The sequence below is a fragment of the Mustela putorius genome, unplaced genomic scaffold (assembly GCF_011764305.1).
Source record: "Mustela putorius furo isolate JIRA1106 unplaced genomic scaffold, ASM1176430v1.1 tig00003845_pilon_pilon_pilon, whole genome shotgun sequence".
Classification (NCBI taxonomy): Eukaryota; Metazoa; Chordata; class Mammalia; order Carnivora; family Mustelidae; genus Mustela; species Mustela putorius.
In genome coordinates, this window is record NW_025421998.1 from 91,828,547 (window position 1) to 91,855,118 (window position 26,572).

Consider the following 26,572-nt stretch of genomic DNA (forward strand, 5'->3'; position numbering starts at 1 on the left):
GTCTCAAGTCACATACGAGGAAACAGAGGCACAAAAAGGCTAAGTAAGTGGCAGGAGGTCACACAGCCGCTCAGGACAGGTCCTCTAATGGCACAGTCCCTGTTTGCACCTGTGCAAGGTGTTGTCTCACAACATGTTCAAGCAACGGAAAGGAAGCGTGTGGCTGGGGCAAGTGTGTCAGAGCAGAGCAGGAACCAAGCCAGGGACTGTTCTGAGGGGCCGATAAGAAATTTGGATTTTATTCTATTCACACTGGGAAGCACTTAGAAATTTTGAAGCAGGGGAATGACATTCCTTACTTGATTCGCTTTTTTAAAAAAATCTCTGACTTCTGCTTCTGGAAAGATGGAGTCGAAATACTTTTTCTTCCCGATAAGTAAAACAGAAAATTCTGAACATTATATACATAATAAATATTAGAAGGCTCTGATAGGTAGAGAGAAGACCTTTTAGGAAACTCAGGGTCTGAGAAATGACAGAGGTGAATTCTCTAGGGTTTCTTTTGCCTATTACATTCTAGGCTTACAGCAAGATATGCAGATAGAAAAAAAAATCCCAAATAAAGCCTGTTCTCTCTAGCCAAGGGATAAGGAAAGGGACAGCCTAGCAAGAAAGAAGACTTCCAGATAATAATCACTCTAATTCAGACGAACACCACAGAAAAAACTGTGGTCTCATGCCCCCTCATGCCGGCAAAGCCCAAGTAGAAAGCCCAGACTTCTACCCTCACCCAGATGAACCAACGTGACACCCCTAGTATTATGTCAGAGAAGGCCAAGTGCAGAGTCTGAACTCCCAGTCCCACCCTGTGATAATAAGGCGCCCCTTCTTAGCCTCATTGGGTGGTATCAGAAGAGATCTAATGAGGGCGCCTGGGTGGCTCAGTGGGTTAGGCCACTGCCTTCAGCTCAGGTCATGATCTCAGGGTCCTGGGATCGAGTCCCGCATCGGGGTCTCTGCTCAGCAGGGAGCCTGCTTCCTCCTCTCTCTCTCTCTGCCTGCCTCTCTGCCTACTTGTGATCTCTCTCTGTCAAATAAATAAATAAAATCTTAAAAAAAAAAAAAAGAAGATATCTAATGAGAACTTCCCCGACTGTCCATCTGTAATGGGACCACCCCCTCACTGGGGCATGGAGGTCTTGTGAAGAGGAATAACCAGGCACTCCTCTCCTCCCAGAGAGGGTCATATCAACAGAGGCCTATTGAATAGAAGAATAAAGAAGGAGAAACTACTCAAGCTGATTTCAAGACTTACTGCACAGCTGCAACAGTCAAAACTGTGGTTCCGATGGAAACATAGACACACAGTTGAATGCAAGAAAATAGAGAACCCAGAAATAAACCCACAACACAAGTCAGGTCAACTGATGTTTGACCAAGGTGGATGCGTTTCAGTAGAGGAAGGACCACCTTCTCAGCAAATGGTGCTAGACCAACTGGACATCCATGGGTTAAAAACAGAACCAAGACCTAAACCTCATACCCTCTACAAAAATTAATTCAAAACGAATCATAAATTTAAAACGTGAAACTAGGGGCACTTGGATGGCTCCGTCAGTGAAGCATCCCACTGCTGATTTTGGCTCAGCTCATGATCTCAGGGTTGGGAGATCGAGCCCCGAGTCAGGCTTCTTGCTCAGTGGAGAGTCTGCTTGAGATTCTCTCTCACCCTCTGCCCCTCCCCTCCTCCACGTGTGTGAAAGCCCATGCTCTCTCACTCAAGGAAGGAAGGAAGGAAGGAAGGAAGAGAGGAAGGAAAGAAAAGAAAATGTAAAACTATAAAACTGAGAAGAAACATAGTAGAGCATTTTCAGAACCAAGGGCTTAGTGAAAAATTCTTAGATAAGACATATAAAATGCAATCCATAAAACAAACCAAAAAATGATACAAAAGTTTTCTATGCAAAAGATCCTGTAAAAAGGATAAAAAGAGGGGAGCCTGGGTGGTGTCGTTGGTTAAGCATAGACTCCAGGCTTTGGCTTGGGTCATGATCTCAGGGTCATGGGATTGAGCCCCAGGAAAGGTTCTGCAGTCACCATGGGGTCTGCTTAAGACTCCCCCTCCCTCTGTCCCTCCCCCTGCCCTCTCCCCACTCACATGCTTTCTCTTAAATAAATAAATCTTTTTTTTTTTCTTAAAGGACAAAAAGACAAGCTAAAAGACTGGGAGAAAATATATGTAAGCCACATATCTGATAAAGGACTCAACTAGATAAAGAAAACTGAAGTTTTCAAACTTCAACAGTAAAAAATCCAATTGGAAAATGGGCCAAAGCCATAAAGAGACATTTCACCTAAAAGGATGCACCGATGGTAACTAAGAGATATTCAACATGACTAGCCATTATGGAAATACAAATTAAAACCATGATGTGATACCAGTATATACCTATTAGGACAGCTCAAATAATAAATTGTGACAATTCCAAACACCGGCAAAAATGTGGAGAAACTGGATCGGTCACGCGTTGCCAGTGGAAATGTGAAATGCTCTACTCTGGAAAACAGTCCAGCAGTTTTCTAAAAGGCTAAATTGGCATTTTCCTTAGGACCCAGCTGTCACACTCATGTCCTTTACCCCAGAGAAATGGAAACTTACATTCATCAAAACAAAAACCTATATATCAATCACAGCAGCTTTTTTGGTAATAGCCCAAAGCTAGAAACAACCAAAACTTCCTACTTAGGACATATCCATATGTTAGAATATTACTCAGCATGAAAAGTGATAAATTATCAATAAACACAACTTGGGTAGATCCCAAGGTGATTATGCTAAGTGACAAAAACCAATCTGAAAAAGTCACGCGGTGTATGATTCCGATCATATAACATTCTCTAACTGACAAAAATGATAGGGATGGAGAACAAACTAGCCGTTGTTCGGGATTAGGACCGCTGGGAGTGGTGGAGGGGGATGGTGTGTGTGCACAGGTCTCTGAAGGGATAATGAGGGAAATCTTCACAATGACAGGAGAGTTCTCTGTCTTGATTATGGGGCTGGCTATGTGAATTCATGCATGTGATAAAAATGACATAGACCCATATACAAGCCTTATATCATTGTCAGTTTCCCCGTGTAACCAATGGGGGAAGACTGTGTGAGGGGTATAGAAGATCTCCCTGTTCTCTTTGCAACTTTCTGTGAAATCTATAATTATTTCAAAATAATTTTTTTATTTTATTTATTTTTTTTTTTTTAAGATTTTGGTAAGAGCAAGGAAGACTTGTGCTTAGCTGTCATTACACCATGGAGAGAGGACAGAGATCAATCTCTGGAGATGTGTGTTCTAAATCAAATTAGCCCAAGAGATTTGAGCAGCCCCGGGGTGGGGGTGGGGACAGCTCCCCATCAAGAGACTAAGTTTCTTTACTGCCAAATGAAGATATTGAGCCAGACTGGTGGTTTTCAGACTGGTGCACAGAACCCTGGAGATTTTGCAGAACCCTGTTCAGGGACCACTTTGCAGAAGAAGGGAAGGATAAGGGGGTTAAAAGTGTGTGGTAAAATACAGGGTAGCGGGGCACCTGGGTGGCTCAGTGGGTTAAGCCTCTGCCTTCAGCTCAGGTCATGATCTCAGGATCCTGGGACTGAGCCCCGCATCAGGCTCTCTGCTCAGTGGGGAGCCTGCTTCCCCCTCTCTCTCTGCCTGCCTCTCTGCCTACTTGTGATCTCTGTCTGTCAAATAAATAAATAAAATCTTAAAAAAAAAATACAGGGTAGCTATTAAAACAGCATGAAAAGCATTCTACTGACAAGGAAATGCGTTTTTGGAACACTGTTGAGAAAATATTTTATGAAACAGTGTATATATAGTATCATTGAATATTTTTCAACATGAATATTCCGCATAGAAAGATGTGGAAGGAAATACACTGAAAGCATAACAATGGGTTGGGTTTGGATCTAGATTTATGTACTTAGTCCTTTTGTTTATTCTCTGATATTTCTGTAACAAACACATAATGCTTTTGATACAGATCTTAAACCTTGGGGACAGATGGCTTGCAGATTTCAGAATGTTCTCTATTTAGAAAGTTAAGCCAGATACAGATGATATATTATATCCCTGTGGGTCTTGGGGGCAGCACCCTGTAGTCAAAGCATGTTAATCCTTCTGTACTTAAATATTTACATTCTTACTATGAATAATCAATAGAAATCATACCTGCCTCATGTTAATCAGGTCAGATTGTGCTGCTAAGTCCATAAAAACTGTTTTTGTTTTTAGAGTTTTATGGATTTCTGCATTGCAAATAATAGTTATTGTCCACAAAGAGAAAAACAATACAAAAAATTCTTTGGGGGAAAACTTGTCAGTCCTTAGTGATACAATGATACAAAATGAAATGGCAACTTGAGCGGGCTTCATATTCACAGCTGGGTAAGCTGTAAAATGGATATGGAAACTGATCAGAGAAGAGACAGAAGATAACAGTTGTGCAAGAGCAAAGATAGAAATAGGGCGCATTTCATTTCCATTGAGCATTACTGGTGCTTTGCCAAGCCAAAGGCTAAGCATCTACAGAAACTTCCAGAAGCATGTCTTGATGTAACCACTTACTCATTCCGTGGTTATTTTGGAATATGTCAGGCTCTGTTTTAGGCACCACGGTTATTTGGGGAGTACCTACAATGTGTCGGGCTCTGTTTTAGGCTCTGCAGAACAGCTGGAAACACAACCAAGCCACTGCTTTCGTGGAGCTTGCATTTTAGTAGAGGAAGGAGAGACCATATCTAAAGCAGTGGACAAGTCAATAGATACTGTCTAAGGCAGAGAAATCAAGAATAGCAATGGCAGCTTATTATCTAGAGATTTTGAAAGTAACCACAGGAAGAAAAAACTAGACAAAAGTAATCCTAAGGGAACAAAATTGCACATGGAGGGGAGCAATTTATCGTTATTTTGATAAACTCTTTGCACCACTTGATTTTTTTTAAATTGGCCTCCGTTGACTATTTTATTTAATTTTTTAAGGATTTTATTTATTTATTTGGCAGAGAGAGAGAGAGAGGCAGGCAGAGAGAGAGAGGGGGAAGCAGGCTCCCTGCTGAGCAGAGAGACTGATGCAGGGCTCGATCCCAGGACCCTGGAATCATAATCCGAGCTGAAGGCAGAGGCTTAACCCACTGAGCCACTCAGGCGTCCCATTTTATTTATTTTTTTAAGATTTTATTGATTCATTTGAAAGAGAGAGAGCAAGAGAAGGAACACAAGCAGGGGGAGGGAGAGAGGGAGAAGCAGACTTCCTGATGATCAAGGAGCCCAATGAGGGGCTCGATCCTAGGACCCCGGGATCATGAACTGAGCCAAAGGCAGCTGCCTAACAACCGAGCCACCCAGGGGCTCCCCCATTGACTACTTTAAAGAAAATCAAACATTTAATTAAAACTAAATTTTCATTGACAATAAAAGAAAATCATCTCAAAAGTACTGAGTAACTATGATGTGCCAGACAAGGTACAACATGAACAAAACTGTTCCTGTTCTGGTGAAGTCTAGCAGGACAGTCAAACATAATAATCCTAATTTCGATGGCTAATACCCAGATGAGGTTTTCTATGACCTAATGTAAGACAAAGCCCGAAGAGATAGATATAATTTAAATCCTCATTGTTGTGATTTACCTGGTTTACAGATTAGGAATCTGAGACAGGTGACAAGTTCAAGGATGCTCAGCTAGCAAGTGGTAAAACAGGGACTTGAACCCCGATAGCGCGGCTCCAAGAGCTGAGACACTCTGGGCTCAGTAATCAGATTATTAAATAACCACAGGGACAAATGTGTAATAACTGTGATGTGTACACAGAAGGAGAAAACACAGCTCTCTGGGCTGCACAACCAACTTCTTCGTTGGGGAAAGAAGTCCGGGTAAATAGGGCAGAGAGAAGGAGTGCGGGGGAGTGGGATTGCACTGGCACAGCAAGCCCAAGGAGGACAGCCACAAGCCCGGACCCTATTAAGGACTGTGGCTTTATCACAAGAGCGGCTGGTGCCCTTGATGGGTCCAGAGCCAGGGGCGGGGGTGGTAAATGCAGAGCAGGTGGGGAGGGAGGCAAGAGCCCCAGCAGGCAGAGCTGTGGTCCGGGCGAACCATAAGATAATATTTTATTTTTAATATCCTGGGGGACAAAACGGAAAGCACCCAGAAAGCACATCCCTGGCATATGAAGTCAGGAGAACGCTGGTGTGAGTTGTCAGCAGAATGAGCTGCTCTTTTCATAAACACCATCTTTACTTGAAGGAACAGCTGACAAGTGATGCTTATTCAGACAGAGGCATTTGGCGGATGCGTTCTCAGAGCCAATCCAAACGATTCTGTCATTTCAAAGGAAAACAACCGACATTGTTTGTTGCCAATGATGAAATTCTAACTTTCAAACCACAATTAAAATTTTAGAAAAACTTTTATGCGCCAACAGGAACTTGACAGCTTCTCAATGCAGAAAACTTTTCTGATGAGGATATTTCTGTGGGGGATATTTATAAATGTGATTTTTTTTTTGAAGTGGTTGTATGATGAAATGTGACAGCATTTGCCAGATCTGCAAAACCCAGGGAACCAATATTTCCCAAATGCCCAATTCATGATGTTATACAGCCACATTTGGGCAAATGATCCATGGAAATTACACGATTAGCCAAGGGATTGTAATGAAAAGGTCAATGGTTTGGTTTCTGATTCCATATGGCACCCATGCTTTTAAAAATGACTACTTGTTAAGTTTCAGGAGAGTATCAATGAAAGATATACACAACTCCCTGAAAAGACTAGTAACATTTTTCCATTCTTTATTTATTTTTACTTTTTTAAAAGATCTTATTTATTTGTCAGAGAGAGAGAGAGAGAGAGCACAAGCAGGGGGAGCAGCAGACACGGGGAGAAGCAGGCTCCCTGCGGGGCAAGGAGCCCCATGCGGGACTCCATCCCACCACTCTGGGATCCTGACCTGAGACAGACACTTAACAAACTGAACCACCCAGGCATCCCCCTTTTTCCCTTTTTTCAAACTACATATTTATGTGAGGCGAGATTTTCATCACATATCTCAACAAAAAACATATAGCAACGAGTCCGAAAGTAAAAATAGATATGCAAAAGGCATCCAGCTGTCTCCTATTAAGTCAACCATTAAGGAAACTTGCAAAATAAAGCAATCCCTGCTATTCTTTTCACTAAATTGTTTTGGAAAATACTGTATTTTCATAAAAATAGGTATTGATACTAACAAAGAACAGGTTATTTCCAAGTAAGGTCACGTTCTGAGGTCCTCAGGTTAGAACGTCACCCTATGGAAACAGGGAGTGGGTGAGAGGGACACAATTCAGTTCACAATAAGGGGGAGGCAATGAAGTCTGGCCCCAGAGTGGGAGAGCCCAGAGGTCTGAAGGCAGGACAGAGAAGATGGACCAGAAACAGAGACCGAGGAGGACAGTCAGAAGAGAAGTCAAGAGAAGCAAGTGTCTCGAGAAACATGGGGTGCTGACTATCTGTCCTCTGGAGGTTACTGGTGACCTTGATGGACCTCCTGCAGGGGCAGAATTTAAAGAAGCAACTAGGGAATTGGGAAGTCAGTGGCCGGTGACGAATGCCGGATACTCTCAAACTCTCTCAAGATCTCAGGCTGTGAAAGGGAAGGAGGGAGCGGGACAGGAACTGAGGAGAAAACTGGCACCATGAGAAGACTTCACTTATTTTCTCAAGGAAGAGACAGTTGATAGTCCAAGATAATTCTGTTAGCTCCAGCTGCCCAGCACATCGGGAAACCGGCATCTTCTACCTTTCCTTATCCATTAAGTGCCTGTGAGACAATCACTTGGAATCATACAAAGATGGCTTTTACATTTCCCCGCAAGCCAGTAGTTTTCCTGTTGGTCATTGAGCCTCGTTTTTATGAGTTCTCAAAATTCTCAACCCAATACTTTAAAGGAAATTGACACCTTTGGCATCGGGTCTTGAGAAAAACAAACTTCTTAGAACAGACTCAGTTCCCTCTATTATCAAATGTTTTTGACGCTTAGGCTTTAGTGCCAATGGTCCCATTCTTTAGACAAGGCTGGAGTGCAGTGCCCTTTGGGGCCTCTTTATACTTGTCTATGCAGATCTCTGGCGAGGCACTTCTGTGCCCCGAGGACTTTCTATAAAATGGCTCTTGAGGAGCCAAAGACGTGAACACTCCACTTACACCTTCCAAATGGACATTCTTTTGAACAAAGGGCCTCCTTTGTTCCCACGTCCCAATAGAGGGCATTACAAAGGTACTCTGCTCGACCACAGGTTCAGCGGTACAAGATCACCTTACAGGAGATCATCATAATTTAAAAAACCAAAAGGGATACATGGAGAGCAAGCTAACACACTCCCAAGGAATTTAATCCAAAAATAACAATCTAACTGCAAAAGTAACAACCTGTTTTTCCAAAAACAGTGTCTAATTTTTCTGAACTGAATTCCGGCCAGATCACCTTCATTCGTGTAATGGATTGTATCATCCACCTGCCTGGCACACTTCACCGTCTGCCACACACTGACCCCGCGCCATCCACAATCCTTCCTCAGATGCATTCATAGAGGGAAAGTGCTAGAGACAGAGGGGATGATTTGAGGTTGCTAAAAAGAGAGGGAATGACATTCAACGTATACACACACGAGCAGAAAGATGCTATTTGTTGACAGTAATGTCCAAGAGCTCATGTCACTACAGCACACTGAGGTCAGTGTGATGTTTGCTCAAACCAGAATCTTCTCCTCCGAGTACTTCCCTGTCCCCTCCTGGCCGTGGACCCTCTCCAGGGAGTGTCGCGATGTACAATGGTGCCCTCCAACATCAGTCTGGCCCTCAGAGTTGTTCTACAACTCAACTCTACAACCCAAGATTATTCCCTAAAAAAGAAAGAGTCCCCTGACAGCCACATTCTCCTCCCCTGCTCCATTTCATCTTACCTCCCTCTCCTCAGCAGGCGGCCGCCTCACTCCTCAGGAGAAAACCCTCCATCATGGAACCCTCCAGCTTCCTTGTCCTCCACCTCCACGTATCTTGGCCTCGTCTCTCTGCGTCTCCTTTCTCCAGAGCGGAGCTACTTCACACTCCACTCCTTTCTGTCTTCACTTGCCAAGTCACAGACCGACTGGCAGTGAGATATAGGAAAACAAAATTTCCTCATGAAGAAAACAGAATGCCTCACCGATGCATTTTACCTTTCAGACCTCCCCATTTTGCACTCAGGAGCACCTCCCCACTTAGTTGCCTTTTCCATAATAATATTTACTCCAAACTCCCTTGGGGAGGCCCTTTGCCACATGATGGCCGCCTCGACTTGCTTCTCCATTAACTATACTCTGTTGAACACAGAGTCACAGATTTGTACCTCTGGAGGAAAATGTAGAGATCATCGAGTCCAACCCCCTTGCTGTAGGGATGAGGAAATACCCCAGGGGGTGAAAGAATTTGCCTAAGGTCCGCAGGCGAATTAGTGGCTAGAAGCAGAATACGGGCTCTAGACTCTTAGAGTCTCTTCACAGCATCACTGCTAGTTTCCTGTTTGTCTCTCACAGGACAAAACATCCCTTTGCATTAGGCAATACAGGTAGCAAAACCCCTAGTAGGGATAACCTAGCTTATCTGGAGGGTCCTGGGGACCCCAGATAAAAATTTTCTCACAAAGGATTGAGGGCAACATTTCCCTGGATTTTCCCCCATGTGTCTCTCTCCCAGAGAGCTCCCACCACCTCTCTTGGGTACCATCATCACCAAGGTTACGTGACCTCCCCCAAGGTCACACAGAAGAAGACAACACGAACATAGAATCTGGGACTCCTGACTCACAACTGGTTCTCCGGGCCATGGGTAGCCCAGACAAACGACAGAGAGTGAAGGAAAGTTCCAGAAGCAGCCAGAAGAACACAGCCAGAGGGAAGAAGGCCCAAAAGTGTCTGACTCAGCTCTCTGATCCTTTTTAGTTTCATGTGGACAAACTGGAAAAGAAAAATGGGCTGAGTGTTTATCACAAACATGCAGTTTATTTTCCAAAAACCTTAGCTTAAAATTACTCTTTGAGAACATACATCTCTGTTTACCAAACAAAAATGAAGCTGACCACAAGCACTGTTGGGCCAACAGAAATATTTTGTACAAACGGTAAGGCTGGGAATGAAGAAGCCAGCAATTGCCAATCATAAAATTTTAGAGCTGGACAGGCCCTCCCCTCCCACTGTATTAACTTTACCTTAAAATGCCCTTACCTTTTTGGTGCTAGTAACTCACTAACATTTCCAACAGGTAGCGCTATCCCACAGTGGAACTGGCTGCCTTAAAAATTAGAAAGAAACAGGAGTGCCTGGGTGGGCAGTCGGTGGTGTCCGACTCTAGGTTTCAGCTCAGGTCATGATCTCAGGGTCATGAGATCAAGGCCCACATCGGGCTCAGCACAGAGCCTGCTTGAGATTCTCTCTCCCTTGCCCTCTGCCCCTCCTGCTCATGCTCTTGTGATCTCTCTCTCTCTCTCTCTCAAAAATAAATAAATAAATATTTAAAAAAAACAATTAGTAAGAAACCTGCTACGTGAGTCATTGTAGCAGAAGTCCAGTAACAACCTCGAGAGGCAAGAGAGGTCAAATACAGCCTTACCAAGCTCTCTAACATACTACTTTCTTTGGAGGAGAACATTCTTACTAGTTAAGGATTGGGCCTGATGGCCTCAAGGTCCCTTTCCAACATTGAGATTCTACCTTTTTTTCTCTGTCCCATTTCTAGTCTTCTTTATGTCCTGAACACTCTGGAGTGTGACCTTCTGTTATATACCTTGGGCACTCCAAAAACAGAGGCTGTCTGTCAATAAGCAATTATCTACACCACATACAACTTGACATTTAATTAGGTTTTTTTTGTTTGCTTTTTTGGTGGGGGGGTGGTTGAGGGGAGCACCTGAGTGGCTCAGTCAGTTAAACATCTGACTCTTGATTTTGGCTCAGGCCATGATCTCAGGGTTGTGAGATCAAGCCCCACACTGGGCTCTGTGCTGGGCATACAGCCTGGTTAAGAATCTCTCTCTCTCTCTCTCTCTTTCTCTCTCTCTCTGTGTGCCCTTCTCCTTCTGCCCTCCCTGCCTTTTTCTCTTTCTCTAAAACAAACAAATAAATAAATAGCACCTAAAAAAATTTTTTTTATGGAAAAGAAGATTCCTTGACATTGAAAATTTTCCCAGGCCACCTGATAAGTACTGTTAAATGTAGTCTATCTGCTCTATTGTAATTATATTGCTTTCTTGTGAAATACTCAAGATTCATTTATTTATTTTAGAGAGAGAGAGCACAAGCAGGAGAAGCTGAGGGAGAGGGAGAGAACCTGAAGCAGACTCCACACTGAGCACAGAACCTGACAAAAGGCTTGATCTCCCCACCCTGAGATCACGACCTGACCCGGAACCAAAACTCAGATGCTTGACTAGCTGTGCCACCAAGGTGCCCCTGAAATATTCTTTTTAAAAAAATGTTTTTTTTTTTAATTGAAAACAAACAATCAGGGAGTGCCTGGGTGGCTCAGTCTGTTAAGCGTCTTCCTTCAGCTCAGGTCATGATCCCAGGGTCCTAGGATCAAACCTTGAGTCAGGCTCCCTGCTCAGTGGGGAGCCTGTTTCTCCTTCTGCCTCTGCCTGCTGCTCCCCTTGTTTTTGCTCTTTCTCTATCAAATAAATAAATAAAATCTTTTTAAAAAAGAGTTTAAGATGTATTAATTTGATTTTATTGCCTGATTATAAGAGTAATACATATGCAAAAAAAGAGGAATATGCACTCATTGCAGAATATCTGAAAGACCTATAAAAGTGTAAAGAAGAAAATAAAATTTGTTGCAGTGTTAATTCTAGTTACGACCACTGCCAACATCTTGATAGGATGCTTCCCAAGCTTCTTCTTTGCATATGCATGTGTATTACAAAACTAGAATTCTACTAAATATATAGTTTCACATCCTGTTTTTTCTGCTTTGTATTATACAGCAAGTGTTTTTCCAAGTAATTAAATATCAGTGTAAAACAGTGTTTTAAAAGCTATCTTTTATCCCATTATATGCTGCTTCTAAGCTCTCATTTTCATAAATATTGTAATGTTGAGGTGGAGAATCTTGGATATGCATTTCTGTGCTCATCTCTAATTACCTTGGTGAAAAATTTTCCAAAGAGCTGCACATAGAAGGAAAGGTTACCAAAATAAATTAACCCTTTCAAAGTCAACAACTTAGCTATAAATATCTCAGCATTGGAGACTAGACACATTGTGGCAGATTGTTGTTGGCCCCCGACTGAAGCTACCAAACCAAAAAAAAAACAAAAACAAAAACAAAATAAAACAAAAAAAACAACCATGACTCATCCTAAGTCTCAACTTATTTCTACAAACAACTGTGTGTAATTGCAATTATGCACACAATAAAAATAACCAGGTATACAAGGAAACACAGTGATATGAATGAAAACCAACCAGGAGAAATAATGGACCATAAAAAGAGATCAATGGGGGTGAACAAATATCGATGTTATCAAGCAGGTTTTTTAATTATGTTCACTCTGGTCATGAAGATGGAAAATGAGACCATACAACAAAAAGCTATTTAATAGTCTACAAAGTGGAAATTCCAGAACTATAACTAAAACAACTGAAATTAAGACTCCTATGGATAATTATAAAAGTTTATTAGACACAGATGATAAGAGATTTAATAAAAGATAGGGCAGAAGAAATATTCAGAATAAAGCCCATGAAAACCAAAGGATGGAGAATAAAGAAGAGGGTTAGAGTATTAGAGTCTACAGTGGAAAAGTCTAACCTATGTGTAATTGGAGGACCAGACAGAGAGAGAAGAATGGGACAACAGTAGTATTTGATGGCTGACAACATCTCAATACTGATGAAAGACATCAAACTCCATATTCTATTGCCTACAAACCCCAAGCAAAAGAGATAAAAAGAACCCATACTTAAACACATTGTAATAAAACTTCTGAAAACCAAAGGCAAAAAATGTTTCAAACAACCAAACTAACGAGAGACAAATTACTTAGAAGGGAGCACAGTTAGCGGATAGTCAAAAGAAACGGTGGAAGTCAAAAGAAATAGAATGATATCTTTTATTTATTTATTTATTTTTTTGATTTATCTGACAGACAGAGAGATCACAAATAGGCAGAGAGGCAGGCAGAGAGAGAGAGGAAGGCAGGCTCCCTGCTGAGCAGAGAGCCCAATTCGGGGCTCGATCCCAAGACCCTGGGATCATGACCTGAGCTGAAGGCAGAGGCTTTAACCCACTGAGCCACCCGGGTGCCCCTAGAATGACATCTTTAAAGCACTGATAGAAAAAAAGCTAAAATTTTGCTCTCAATGACAATAACTTTCAAGAATAAAGGAAGAAGAGAAACATATCCTAACAAACAACTACTGAGAGGATTAATCACTCCAACATGGAAATACCTGAAGATCCTCTTCAAGAAGAAGAAACATAGCTGGAAGACAAGACTTGCAGAAAGGAATCCAGAACAATCAAGTGGCAAATACATGGATAAATTTAAGTAAACATTCACTGTATAGAATAGTAATGGTGAGTTACCAGGATAAAAAATATATGTGTGTATACTTAAAATACATAATTGTAATGATACAAAAATTAGGAGTAGACAAGTAGTATTAAAGTTCTAAGCTCTTCATATTGTTTGGGAAGATGGTAAAAGTGTCAATATTAGACTTTGAAAAGACAAGAATGTCTGCAGTAATCTCTTTAAAAAAAAAACCAAAAAACAGGATAAAAAATGCAATCCAAAAGTGGTGAGGAAAAAAAAAGGGGGATGTCAAACAGATGGGAAAACCAGAGAGCACTCTGTCAGAAGGCGATTCAAACCTAAACCGATCGCTATCGATACATCCCACGTACACAGGTTACATAGCCAAATTAAAGACAAAGATTCTAAGTCCAGGTTGTGTTGTTTTGTTTTGTTTTTATTGCTTCCATAAGCTGGCTATTGTAAATAATCTAAGGCCAGCTTTTAAAAAATAAAAAATCCTACACTACATTTTTGTGAGGTATACATCCAAAATAGTCAGAATTCAGAAAAGTTGAAAGAAATGATAGGAAAAGGCTCAGCATGCAAAACAAAGTAAAAAAACGGCGGTTTAGCTGTAGTAACGTCAAAGTGAACTTGATGGCACAAAGTACCACTAGAGATAGAGAGGGATACTACAAAGTGATTTTTTTTTAAGAAGGTTCAATTCACCAGGGTGTCAATTAGGCATGAGGCCTAATGACAGCCTCAACTACTTAATGCTAAAATAGGCAAAACTGCAAAGAAAAGAGAGAAATCCACAGTTATCTGTCTCAGTATTTGACAGGATAAGCAGACCAGATTTTTGAAAACAGGAAGGATACAAGAGATGTAAGCCACACAATTAACACTAATGGACTTACATGGAACACTGAACCCCACAACTGTGTGACACATTCTTTTCAAGCACTGCCAAATGTTTTCCCCAAATGGCCATATGATGTGTCTTAATGAATAACAAAACATAGAAATCCTCAAAGTATGTTCACAGATTGCAGTGCAATCTAAGAAGATGGGAGGGAATGAGATCCAGGGCCCACATGGAAGATGGCCTTCGCCAAGAAGAAATCTCCTCCATTTGTTAACCTCACTTCTGTCTGGTACCATCCCCCCCACACACACCCCTCGTGCAATAATTGAATGAATTATCCTGGGAACCATTCAGAAATGCTTCCAAATGGTGGGCCCAAGACCTTGTTCACTTTGTTGCTTCGGTCACCCCTATGGCGTGATCTCGGGATTGAACTTCATTTTTCTTTCTCACGCTCTCCAAATTATAGACCCATAACTGAGCAGCAGTGGGCGTGGTTAATTTCCCCCACAAACCAGGTCCTGATCAGGGGAAGCTACATGTCTCAGTCCATGCGCAAACGTAGACTGCCATTATCTTCAGAAAACAGAGTGTGACAAAGCCCGCTGCTGAAAGAGACATGGGCCCATGTCTGGTCAGAAGTTAGGGCATAGCAGGCAAAACTGTGGTTAGGGCCATGCTTCTCTTCAGAATGGGTTCATTGGAAATGAAACCCCAAGTTCAAAGCCAGTGGTCTCTTCCCAGGGATGGAAGGGACAGGAAAGGGGCCTATCAGAATCACAAGGGAAGTTTCCTTCTCATAAAGTATCCCACCTATAGGCGAACACTCCAGCCCACAGAATGCTGGTTTTCAGTCTTTCACCACAGGAAACACTGTGCCCCGCTCCTTTTCTTTTTCAAATGCAACTTTATCAAGGAAAACATCAAACTGGAGGCAGTGAGGGCCATGAAACTCCCACCATCTCGGCCAGTCCCATCCCAAATGCCACCATGGAGGCTGGCCACATTTTAGCCTGGACTTTTTTTGAAAGGTAACCAAACACTTAACTCAACCATTAAAAAAAAATAATCTTGAGGAAGTTCCCAGAAAATGTCTAGCTTTGAGCAGCACAACTTCCCGGTATGCTCTCCAAAGCAAACCTAATATAAAATGTATGAGAGAGTTGCTAGGTGAGGTAACCATCTGCACAGAGTTATTAAGTACAGACCTGTTTTTTTAAAAAGGCTCATAATGGTGATATTTGTAAGAATATCTGCTATGCAGCCCAGACTTGGGGAATTAACAAGGTATTAGACACCAGTCAAGCCCATATTATCCTATTTTAGGATAAGAAAATCCTCTCATCTGTTAAGAGAATGTTTGTCTTTCCATTGATTTGCAAACTCCTAATCTAAAACAGTCCAGGATCAAACCACAGTGTATTAAAAAGAAAGAGACAGGGGACAGATTATTGTCCTTGCTCTCTCTACTGCTACTCCCAGAATTGCTTTCCCTGGTATGATTCGATAGGATGCTGTCAGCTTAGATCAGTGGGTGCTACTCAAACCACCATCAACAATGACCCTAGGCAGGGCTGTTTCAAATCTCTGCACGTCCCAGGCTGTCACCATTTCAGAGGGACAAGCACATCCAACGTACTAAAAAGCACCCAACACCCTACGTCCATTTCTGCTTAAAAGTTGAAAACAAATTGTATGACTTTGCTTTTGAAGTCATCTTTTCCTTCTGAATGCATGATCTGTTGTTCATATTTTGGAGCCAAGAACCTCTTTTCAGGTGTCCTGCATTTTCGAGACCCTCAAAAATGTTGTCGAACTCCAGGCACTGCTATCATCTCTAGCATTCGTGGGATAAATCAGCCCTAGTCTCTGAGGCTTACCGCAGGGTTTACTGTGAAGGAAACATCCAGAATAACGTACGTCCCATTAAGTCATGTCATCTCTGTGGAGGACCCAAGGAGAAAAATGTCTCTTATTCTGGTATCAAGAGTGGTTGTACTCACTTTGTTGTTTTTCATCTTCGGAGCCCATGAGTCATGTGGGTAACCTGTAGGCAGATGACCTATCCTCTTCCCACGGGTCAATGCAGAGCTTAGAAAACATGTGTGCCATTTTGTGCTCTAAAGTCACTCAGAGATCCCTCTTCTATTTCCTCCCCTAGCTTTTCCTTTGCCTCATTTCTTCCTATTCATTTTAAATTTATTTTATCTGGCTTAATTAATTGTAGGGAAGCTTCCTTCAACTCTTTTTGGACCCACGTAGGATATAAATAAGTCAGCACATCGATTTCATCATTTTTTCCAGAGGACTACCTCCATCCCACATTTTCTACTTAAAGATCCTTCTGTTCAAATAAGAGTTAACATTGACATTGACAGAGTGTTTACTACCGCGGGCTCGCAGCACTGCAGGGAAACCGGTCACGTGGGTCACTTCATTCAGGCATCATAACAAGCCATGAGATGGATCTTAGTTCTTGTCAGATAAAGAACCTGAGGTATAAAGTAACTTGCCAGGGCCACTCAGCCAAGAAAAGCTGGGCTGGAATTGCACCCCAGGCTGACTCCATGGCCACCCACCCGCCCCAGCTGGAACCTGGGGAAGCCACTTCCTGGGTTCCCTTCTGTTGATTCAGCCAGATAAATGCCTCTTAATTCTGCTCCCTCTTCTCTATCTTCAGTCCAGCTTTTTATTTCAGGGCTCTTTGGATCTCTGTATGGGATTTTTTTTTTTTTTTAAAGTAAGGTTTACGCTCAACATGGGGCTAGAACTCTCAATGCCAAGATCAAGAGTGGCATGGTCTACCAGCTGAGCCAGCCAGGTTCCCTGTCTGGCTGGGATTTTTGCAAGAGTGTCTTAGAGCAACAGTGTCTTAGAGGACCTCTCTGAATCCAGGCCTGCCCTCTGTGGATCTATCTTCCATGTTTCTGAAATATTAAGTTGTCCACATACACAAGTTCCCTAAAATGTGCCCCAGTGGTAAAATAGAGGCCAGTCTGCTTTGTCTGCTTTTGTCATAAATTTGGGACCATTTATGATCTGTTCTTAGTCAAACCAGACACATCCTCAGCCCACTTCATGCTCCCAAGGCAGTGACTACTCCCCCGGACAAGAGGCACGCGTTCATGCCTCACGGGTCTTGCACACGCACTGTCCCCTTTTCCCGTGCCTGACGGACCACACAGATTTCAAGGATCAGGTCAAAATGCCTTCCTTATTACAAAATGTTCACTGAACCCCCTAGTCCCCAACCCTCCTCCATGATTTTCCCGTTCTTCGTCCAGACTTCCTTGCCACACTTATTTTATTGTGTTGTCATTATTCCTCTCTCTCTCTCTCTCACCGGGCCCTGAGCTCCTTGAGGACAAGGACTGTGGTACCTGAGCCACTTCAGAAGCCTCTCCCATAGCGAACACCCAGCACACAGCAGCTGCTCGGTAACTGAAAGTTCTACCAAGCGGTATGTCTAACGTGGATGTGCGTGCCATCCCCTGCAGGTTAGTCTTCTTTTTTTTTTTTTTTTAAGATTTTATTTATTTATTTGACAGAGAGAGATCACAAGTAGGCAGAGAGAAAGGCGGGGGGTGGGGGGAATCCCTGAAATCCCTGCCGAGCAGAGAGCCCGATGCGGGGCTCGATCCCAGGACCCTGGGATCATGACCTGAGCTGAAGGCAGAGGCTTTAACCCACTGAGCCATCCAGGTGCCCCCAGGTTAGCCTTCTTAAAGCACCTCTGCTCCCAACCCTCCAACCCCAAGACTATAGGGCCACCACTCATTTGTACTTTTGGGCAAATTAGGAAAAAATGCCTCCTCTGGGCTGATGTACTCCAGTAAGACACCCGAGATGACACGTGGCTTACATGTCCTTCCACAGAGCTTCAAACCACCCAGACTTTATCCCTCACTCTCTTGACCAGGCCAGCTCTTGGGCACGAAGACAGCATTCTTATCTATACATGATGGGCCCGCAGGCCCCCAGACAATCCTCTTTCCCCTGTGTGGGCTGCCCCATCAGCTCCCACCTGTGTATGCAAACTTTAATACCCAGCCCAAATGTCACTTCTCCCGTGAATGCGTCGCCTGTACCTCTCAGGCAGGTTGAACCACTCTCCCCGGAATGGACCACTCCCCCCTTCTACTGTAGAAGACACCCATGTTTGAGTCTTACCATACTGCATCACACATCTTTCTTTATGGCTGGTCTCGCTGCTGGACCATGAGTGGGATCAAGAGTAGGATCATGTTAGGCATTGTTGGGTTCCAAATGCCTATGGTGATGCCTTTCATTATAAATGGGGGGTGTTCAATAAGTGTTACTCTTTGGTTCAAAATCTTCACAAAGACTTTCTTTTGCCTCCTGGTTGTTTCAAACCCCCCCACCACCGCCCCCGCCGCCCAGCCTGGCACACCAGTCTCAGTCCCATGGCTCGCTGGTCACTTCCCCCTCTCCCGCTCCTCTGGTCCCGTCCCATTATCTGTGCTGCAGTGGACTCACGGTGGACTCCTGAGCACCCCTTACCTCTGGCCCTTGATTCCTCTGTCCCTCCAACCTACAGTGCCCTCCTCTTCTCTTTGTGAAAATTCTATTCACCCTTCAAGGCGCAACTCCAACCCCATGTTGGTCTTGAAGCACCCCATCTGCAGATGTAGCTTCTTGCTGCCAAGAACCCAAAGCACTCTGTCCTTCCCCAGTCATGCCTGAAACACTGGTCTGTGTTTGGATGACATGCGTGTGTACTGAAAGGACTTCGAGGGCGGTCATTCCCAGATTCTGGCATAGTTCAGTACACATAGTAGCTGTCAGTAAATACTGGACTAGAGAGAATCAAGGATCCAGGGCTACACCGGGCAGATGAAAGCGGCAGCCAACTCAACCGCAAGGAGCTGGCAGGGCACAAAACTCTGCTCTGGCCCCCTCTTTTATCAGCAGGGATAACCAATGAACTCAAGGCAGAATTGCATAAATTACCCCTCCCTTCCTCCCCCAGCCAACATAGCTCAGCTTCCCTCCTGAAGAGGTAAGAGCGAGGAGTGACAGCTGGTTCCTTTTGCTCCACCCCCTCTCTCTTCCCCCAAACACAAGCAGAAATTCACCTCTGACAGCACTGCTTTCAAGCTCCCGCAGGACACGGTCCACACGGGACACATGAGGCACAGCCCTCGGCGCACCTCTGCAGGGATAGTGCGGACAGACGCCTCCCTCTCCCTCTCCCTCTTCGGCATGAAGCGCCTCACCTCTGCACCCTGGGCTGCCCTGGCCCTCGGCCTGGTCTTTGCCTCCTTCCACTTGGCTTGCTTGGCAGGTAGAACTGTGGGCTTTATTCTTGGCCACGCTGGGGAGGGGGAGGGAGAAGAGGAGGAGGAGAGGGAAGGAGGGAGGAGGGAGGAAGAGGGTGGGAGGAGGGAGAGGGCAGGAGGAGGATTCTTTGGCTAGGGCTGGTCCCGCACAAAGCAAAGAGCAAACAGTTCTCACCTGAAGGATTAGACAGGAGGTGGCGGGTTGGCGTGGGGGGTGTCCGATGTTTACCTGAGCCCCTGATCAAATGCTGGGCACCTCAGCTTGGACAGGATTAGCCACCTCGAGCGGACTTTGCCACAAAGAAAGAGGAAAAAGCAAAGTACCCACGGTCCCTCTCATCCAAGGACTGGTCTGGCCTAAAGTAACATTTTATTGGTTTGCTATGTTTCAATGGTTCCTTCCCCGTGTCCTTGGCTATTATGGTTTGCAATTCCCGCTTTGTACTCCTGATCCTGCCCTAAGGTCTTTAGTCTCTCCCTTGATCTTGTGCTTCCTTTGCAACTTTCTCAAAATCCTCAGACAGGAACGCTGCCCAACGCTGTCTACAATGCTCCCACCTTCCCTGAGCACAGGCGATGTTGAGCTGTTGCCCTGTCTGTTCCCAGACAAGAGGGGTTGGTAGCAGCCCCTGGCTTGCTCTCTCAGGCTGGGCTCTGCACCCCACGCAGGAAGATATTTCTCACACTCTTTTGCTCCTGGCTGTGGCCTCTGGCTTTCATCTCTTGCTCTGCAGCTCCTGCCCTGTCCTTGACAGACTTCCCTCTCTCAAAACCAACCCACAATGAGCCCTCAGAGCTCTGTCTCCCTTATCCTCACCGCCTCTCCTTTGCAGATTCAGAGCGTGAGCTCTAGTCACTCAGCCTCAGCTCAAGTCTGGCTTCCACAACTTACAAGCTGTGCAACCTTGAGCAAATCACGTAACGTCTCTGCGCCCTAGTTTTCTTATTCATACCGTGAGGATAATCATAGCGCTTATATATATAGGGTTGTCCTAAAGATGAAATGAGACCACTGCATATAAAGAACTTTTAATAAATCAGCACAGGGTAAACAATGAATGTTAGCATGTTTTCTTTTCCAATACCGCTTCCCAAATAAATGTTTCGTTTCTTTTGTTTGTTTACCCTCATAGTGACTCGCTCATAATGGGCTCTCAAAAAGCTTGACAAATTTAATTGCACTTAATTGTTGGGTGTTTCCAGCACCCAGTACTTTGGAAGTGACCCTAAGTGGGACTAGTCCCTGACTGGCTGTGCTTATGAGGGAGGAAGATGAGGTTTAAATTCTTAGAAATTATTAACTAGACTATTCAGTTCGAATCATACAAAATCACTGATATCGAAAAAAATTTTGACCTATCGAAATGGCGATTTCAAATGTTTTTGCATAATACCAGCGACTGATTAAATAGGTTTTTTCCATCCACTTGCTCTAGACAGGGACGACTCCCATTCGAGGGCAGAGGGGAGATGAAAGTCAAGGCCAAGGAAGTTAAGGGAAATTAAATGTGGAGGAATCAATTTCTCCAAAACAAATAAAGACCAGGTTCTAAGCCATTTAGTTGTAAATAATTTACAGTAACAATCAGATTTTGTCAAGGTAATTACTATACTTCAGGCAGGACATTGGAGTGGCTTGGTGGGCAGGTGGCATAAAATTAGTCTGAGCAGCAATTTCATGGCTTTGGCTAAACAAGGAGTTTCTTCCCAACTTGTCCTGCGGCATGACAACAAGCTCCTTTGAAGGACACGCTGCCCTAGAAGGACACGCTGCTCTAGAGTCAGTGGGGCCTTGAGAGTTTCCAAAGTACTTTTTTTTTTGCATCCTCAAGGAAGCTGAACAGCATATAATTAATTTCCAGAACAATTCTTTGCAATTGACCTCTTGGTCTTGACCTACCTAGACTAACACTAACACTATCTAACACTAAAAATTTTTTGATGATGGAAGTTGTGGGGTGTCCCAATGGGGTGAGAGCCAGCCGTACCAATAGTGAGAGAATTTCCCCCAAGCAGAACATAGGAGATAGAAGTTGACTGAGTTCACTGCAAGGGGCAGTGGGCAGGACAGCCAGGGAGAGACTGCCGCGAGGTGGTGGTGGCTGTAGTTACAGGGCAGAGCAAGGGAGCGTGGGAACAGAGAAATTCCCCTGTTCCAGGGAACTGTGCCTGGTTGGAATGGGTCAGGGAGGGCGGCTATTTCGAGGCTTCGTGACCCTGTTTGCTTTCAGCTGGAGGTTGCTGTGGACCTTTTTGCCCTGATCAAGTTTCCAGAGCTCATGCCGGTCGTCTGAAAACGGCCTCTACAGAAATGTTCAACGTCTGTGCTGTGTTTCCAGGATGGTAGCGTTCCGGAATGTGGTGATCCAATGTGGTAACGGAGCGCTTGACATGTGCCTAATATGATCAGGAAGTTGAATTTTTAATAAATTTAAGTAGCTACAAGTAGTTGCCATATGGGACAGAGCGGACCTAGATCATCTGTCTTCTCATTCTCAGTCAAGAAAAGGAAAGCAGACAATGGCTTCCCATGCTTGGGCATCTCCATGTTCATCTCCACAGCTCCACTTCACCCCCACAGTCTGACAGAACTTTGAGAATTCCCACGAAAGTTCTTTTTGCCTTTGTGCTCTTTACTTCCTGATCAAGAGGCAACTCTAGTGGCTGCAAATCCTAGCCACCTCTGGACTTGGTTGCATACTGTTGGATTTTTTTTTTTTTATAACCATCCGCCTGAGGTATACCAGCATAATCATTAGAAGTCAAGAATCAAAGTCAGATTTCAACATTCAGTCGTTCAAAATTTTTTTTAAAGATTTTATTTATTTATTTGACAGACAGAGATCACAAGTAGGCAGAGAGGCAGGCAGAGAGAGAGGGGGAAGCAGGCTCCCTGCTGAGCGGAGAGCCCAATGATGCAATGCGGGGCTCAATCCCAGGACCCTGGGATCATGACCCGAGCAGAAGGCAGAGACTTTAACCCACTGAGCCACCCAGGCGCCCCTAGTCATTCAAATTTTTTAAGGGAATTGGAGATCGTTATGAGAAGACATTGGAGCTTGTTAAGTGATCGTTCTCAAATAGATGAAAGAAACCATTTCTACACGTAGCTCTTTGCATGGGAAATAGCTAAAATAGAGTGTTTGGAAAGCTATTTGCAGCAAGCCGTCAGCCACTGAAGGGTGAGATACGCAGGAGATGAGCTGTGAAGCCCTGAATCCATGAGACACGCAGATAAACCGTCTCTGAATGACAATAGTGACAGGCAAAGGGGCCTGTATTTCTTTGTTGCCGTAACAACATACACAGACTCGGTGGCTTAGACAACAGAAATTTCTTTTTTGACAGCTGTGGCGACTCCAGGTGTCAGCAGGCTTGTCTTCTGCTGAAGCCACCTTCTCACGGTGACCTCACCCAGTCTCTTCTCTGCAGGCGCACACCTGGTGTCTCTTCCTCTTCTCGCAGGACATCATCATACAGGATGGGGACCCACCCAGATGACTCCATTTAACCTTGATTTAACCTCTTTAAAGGCCCTTTCTCCACAGGCAGTCACTACCATGGGTTAGGACTTCAGTGAACTTGGACGGGACAGCTCAGTCCAGAACAGAGGGTTAGCTTTGCTGCATGAAGTCTTAAAGTACCTAGGCCGGGACTTCTATAATACTTTTTTGCAGTATCACTGTGAGTTCACAAAAAAGATTTCAAACGCTATGCCTGGAGATGAATTTTCCTACTGCCCGAGACCCTCTTTTGTCTTTTCTTCCAGAAACGAGGAACAGCAACAACTCAACCTTGACCACCCAGCACCCAGATCCCGGAAGCCTGGAGCAGTGCCCCAGTAAGCTTCTCCTGGCTACTGGCCTCACCCCAGAGCTGGCCCTGAATCTGGGAGGGAAATTGAAGACTGCTTGCTTTCTCTTGATGGGGGTCTGGTGGCACAGTGCCTGCCTGGCCTTCCTGTTCCCTGGTGTGATTTGTTCATGGTCCCCAGAACTTCCTGCCTAGCACATTGAAAAAGCTATCTCAGCCTTGGCCTTGATGTAGGCTCACCATCTTTGGTACAGATGGCTTTCGTGACCCATCCACAGCAGAGCAACCAAAGACACGTTAGAAACTTAGAAGGCGGAAAACCGTAAAAATCCGCCAGTCCAACTTCTGCCCAATGCAGGAGCTCTGTTTTGACACTCTTTGCATATTTCTGTCCATCCTCTGCTTGATTACTCCCAATGGCGAGGAGCTCAGTACTTCCTCAAGCAGGGAGCATTGTTACCCTGTGTCCAATTCATAGACAGTGTTGTTTCATTCTATGTCTGGCTCCCTTTCTGCTGCCCTCCCTGGATGACCAAATGGGTTTACCTCTGGGCATTTCCAAAGGAGGGGTACAGGTAGATAATAGGTAGAGATTAAGTTCATGGCTTTGGATTCCTTCACACTTGGGTTTGAGTCCTGGTCTGCCATCTGGGGACCTCTGGCGAGTTACTGCCTCAGCTCCTTCATGGGAATAGTCGCTGTCCCTCGCCCCGGTGCGGAATGAATGGGGGAGCGTGTGGGAAGCACCTGACAGTGTGTGGCATCCTTTAGTGAATGCTAGCCCTCCTATGACGCCCTGTTTGTTCTCACAAACCTCGGAGGAGGAGCTGGGTGGGCGGGTGCCGTGCTCCCTGCTGTTCTTGCTCTCCCTTCCCCCCCAGACGTGGACTTCTGCCCCCAGGCGGCTCGGTGCTGCCACACCGGCGTGGACGAGTACGGCTGGATCGCGGCGGCCGTGGGCTGGAGCCTGTGGTTCCTCACCCTCATCCTGCTCTGCGTGGACAAACTGATGAAGCTCACGCCGGACGAGCCCAAGGATTTGCGAGCGTGAGGCTTAGACCCTGAGCCCCGAGCACGTGGGTCGCCACCCAACTGCGGGTCACTGCGCGGGACCAGGGGAGGGGTGCAGCTCCAGGCGTTGTCACCTCCGCGCTGCGGTGACTTCCACAAGAGAAGGAAGAAGGAAAGAGAGATCCGAGGAAGGAAGGCCAGTGCTGCCCCCCACCGAAACGCACAAGGCGTTCGTGCGTGCAGAGCCCCGACCGTCTCTGTCCGGATCCCCTCGCCTCTCCCCAGGGCTCCCGCCCGCGGGCCGCGCGACGTGACTTTGACTTTTGTCCGCACGTTCTTCGGAGCTAAGCTCAGAACCTTCTCACCCCAAACAGGCCATTGTGTGCCGTCTCTCGTCTCATCCAAGGGCATCCCTGGCCTTCCGAAATACAGGACTCGCTTTGACCGGCCCAGCGTCCTCCCCCCGCCCCACCCCCTCGTGCATTGCTTCTCCGGCTCTTGCTCTTTCTTCAACCTTGTCCTCCACGGCGGTCCTGCCCCACCGTCCCCGCCCGCAGCCCGGCTCTGGCCTTCCTACATCACCCCTGCCTTGCCTCAGGCCTTTTCGGTTCTGTCCTCACCACGGCCCAGCACGTCCTCCCCACGAGATCCTCCCCACGGGTCCTCCCCACGGGGTCCTCCCCAGGGCCGCTGTCAGTGCGGTGCTGTCACCCCCTGCGGATGACCTTCTGTGAGGCCTCACCCCCGAACCTCTCACAGGGCTGGCCTTCCACTCTCCTTCCCAGGTCTGTCCCCCCGCGCCTCCGGGACCAGGCCTCCAGGGACCCTGTCCTTGTCCCAACATCTCCCACTTCCTGCTGTCAGGCCCTCCGTCTCCAGATGGAAGCGCAGGCCTCAAAGTCCAGCCCAAATGCTTTCTCTGGTAGCCTTGGGGGACCCAGAGCTGGTGTTCTGGGTGGGGGGTGGGGGCGTCTGCTCCGCCCTGAAGTGCAGTCCTCATGAATATACAGTCAGTGGATACTCTGTCCTGCTCCTGGGGCAAGTTCCTCCTAATGTCTGTCCCACCAACGAATGGTGAATGAATGAACAAACCAATGAGCAGGTCCTGGCCTGAGATGAATTTATGACACTCATTCCGTGTAGAGAACTTCACTTTTCTAGAAAGGGTTGAAATAACCCATCTCCACGGAAGCCAGCGGGTTTGCTTCCCGCTTACCCCGCACAAGGATGTTACTGGTCGCTGGGAACATGGGGGGAGGGGGGTGTGGGTCAGAGGAGAGGAGAGCGGGTTCATGAGAAGGAAGGAAGAACAAAATGACTCTTCTTATTATGAGACACGTGTATTTAGTCTGAACCACCAAATAATTATGCACAAGAAAGTGAGGGGCCCCTGAAGAAGCATTTCCTAGGTGCTTTCAGAAAATCTAAGTAGATTTCCCCGACGGTGGGAACTGAAGGAATTTTGCCTGGCTTAGTCTGCTCCTTTCTGACTCTCCGTGGTTTAATCAATAAATTGGATGGCTTTACTGTGCCCCTGCGCTAAGTGATGGCGTGAACAAGTGTCTGCGTGACGCCCCGTGCGATGTTATGAACACACACGAGCAGGTTCTCCTTTTTTAGCTGTTTGAGAAGAGTTTCCACAGGATGTGATGGTTGAAATCCTTAGAGATGGAAAGACTCAGTAAGGACCCCCTGGGATTTAACATCTGCAAGCGCTTTTGAAATAAAACAGTGTGACCTCGTGGTGAGAACATGACCTTCGAAAAGCAACAGAAGAGAAGGGAAATGGAGGTTGATGGCTGGCCAATGTGAACAAAAATGAGTCACTTCACCTTGGGGAATGTCAGCTTCCTAAGTAGAGAATGTAGGAATCAGACACAGCCGTGATTACAGACTCAGTTGCCAAAGCCTGGAGGGCTAGCTGGGGGTGCCGCGCGGAAGGGGTGGGCGTGAGGCCGGTCCTTGCCACCAAAGCAGCATGGCTCTTACCTCCTCTAGATACCAGACCTCCCCAATAATTTCATTTGCTCCTTCATTATTATTAT

The 26,572-nt window shown here is 45.4% G+C and overlaps 2 protein-coding genes across 11 annotated transcripts in view; one reads left to right on the plus strand and one right to left on the minus strand.

The window, feature by feature from the left end:
• The window catches only part of ATP6V0A4 (ATPase H+ transporting V0 subunit a4), a 74,211-nt gene extending 53,544 nt beyond the window's left edge, over positions 1-20,667 (minus strand). For 4 of the 10 annotated variants that reach the window (XM_045063024.1, XM_045063026.1, XM_045063021.1 and 1 more), the window contains exons 1-4: positions 19,641-20,667; positions 18,574-18,685; positions 9,830-10,312; positions 8,947-9,131 (exon numbers count right to left, since the gene is read on the minus strand). The gene's annotated coding sequence lies outside the window, so the exon portion shown is untranslated. Of the gene's footprint in view, positions 1-8,946; positions 9,132-9,829; positions 10,313-18,573; positions 18,686-19,499; positions 19,584-19,640 lie in introns of those variants that run through there. The other 6 variants (XM_045063025.1, XM_013049966.2, XM_045063022.1 and 3 more) reach the window with 5 other exon arrangements.
• On the plus strand, positions 19,552-26,058 carry TMEM213 (transmembrane protein 213). The gene is made up of 3 exons (XM_013049992.2): positions 19,552-19,708; positions 23,473-23,544; positions 24,398-26,058. The coding sequence occupies exons 1-3, from the start codon at positions 19,552-19,554 to the stop codon at positions 24,565-24,567; spliced, it is 399 nt and encodes a 132-aa protein (XP_012905446.1). The 3' UTR covers positions 24,568-26,058.
• The last annotated feature ends 514 nt before the right edge of the window (positions 26,059-26,572 follow it).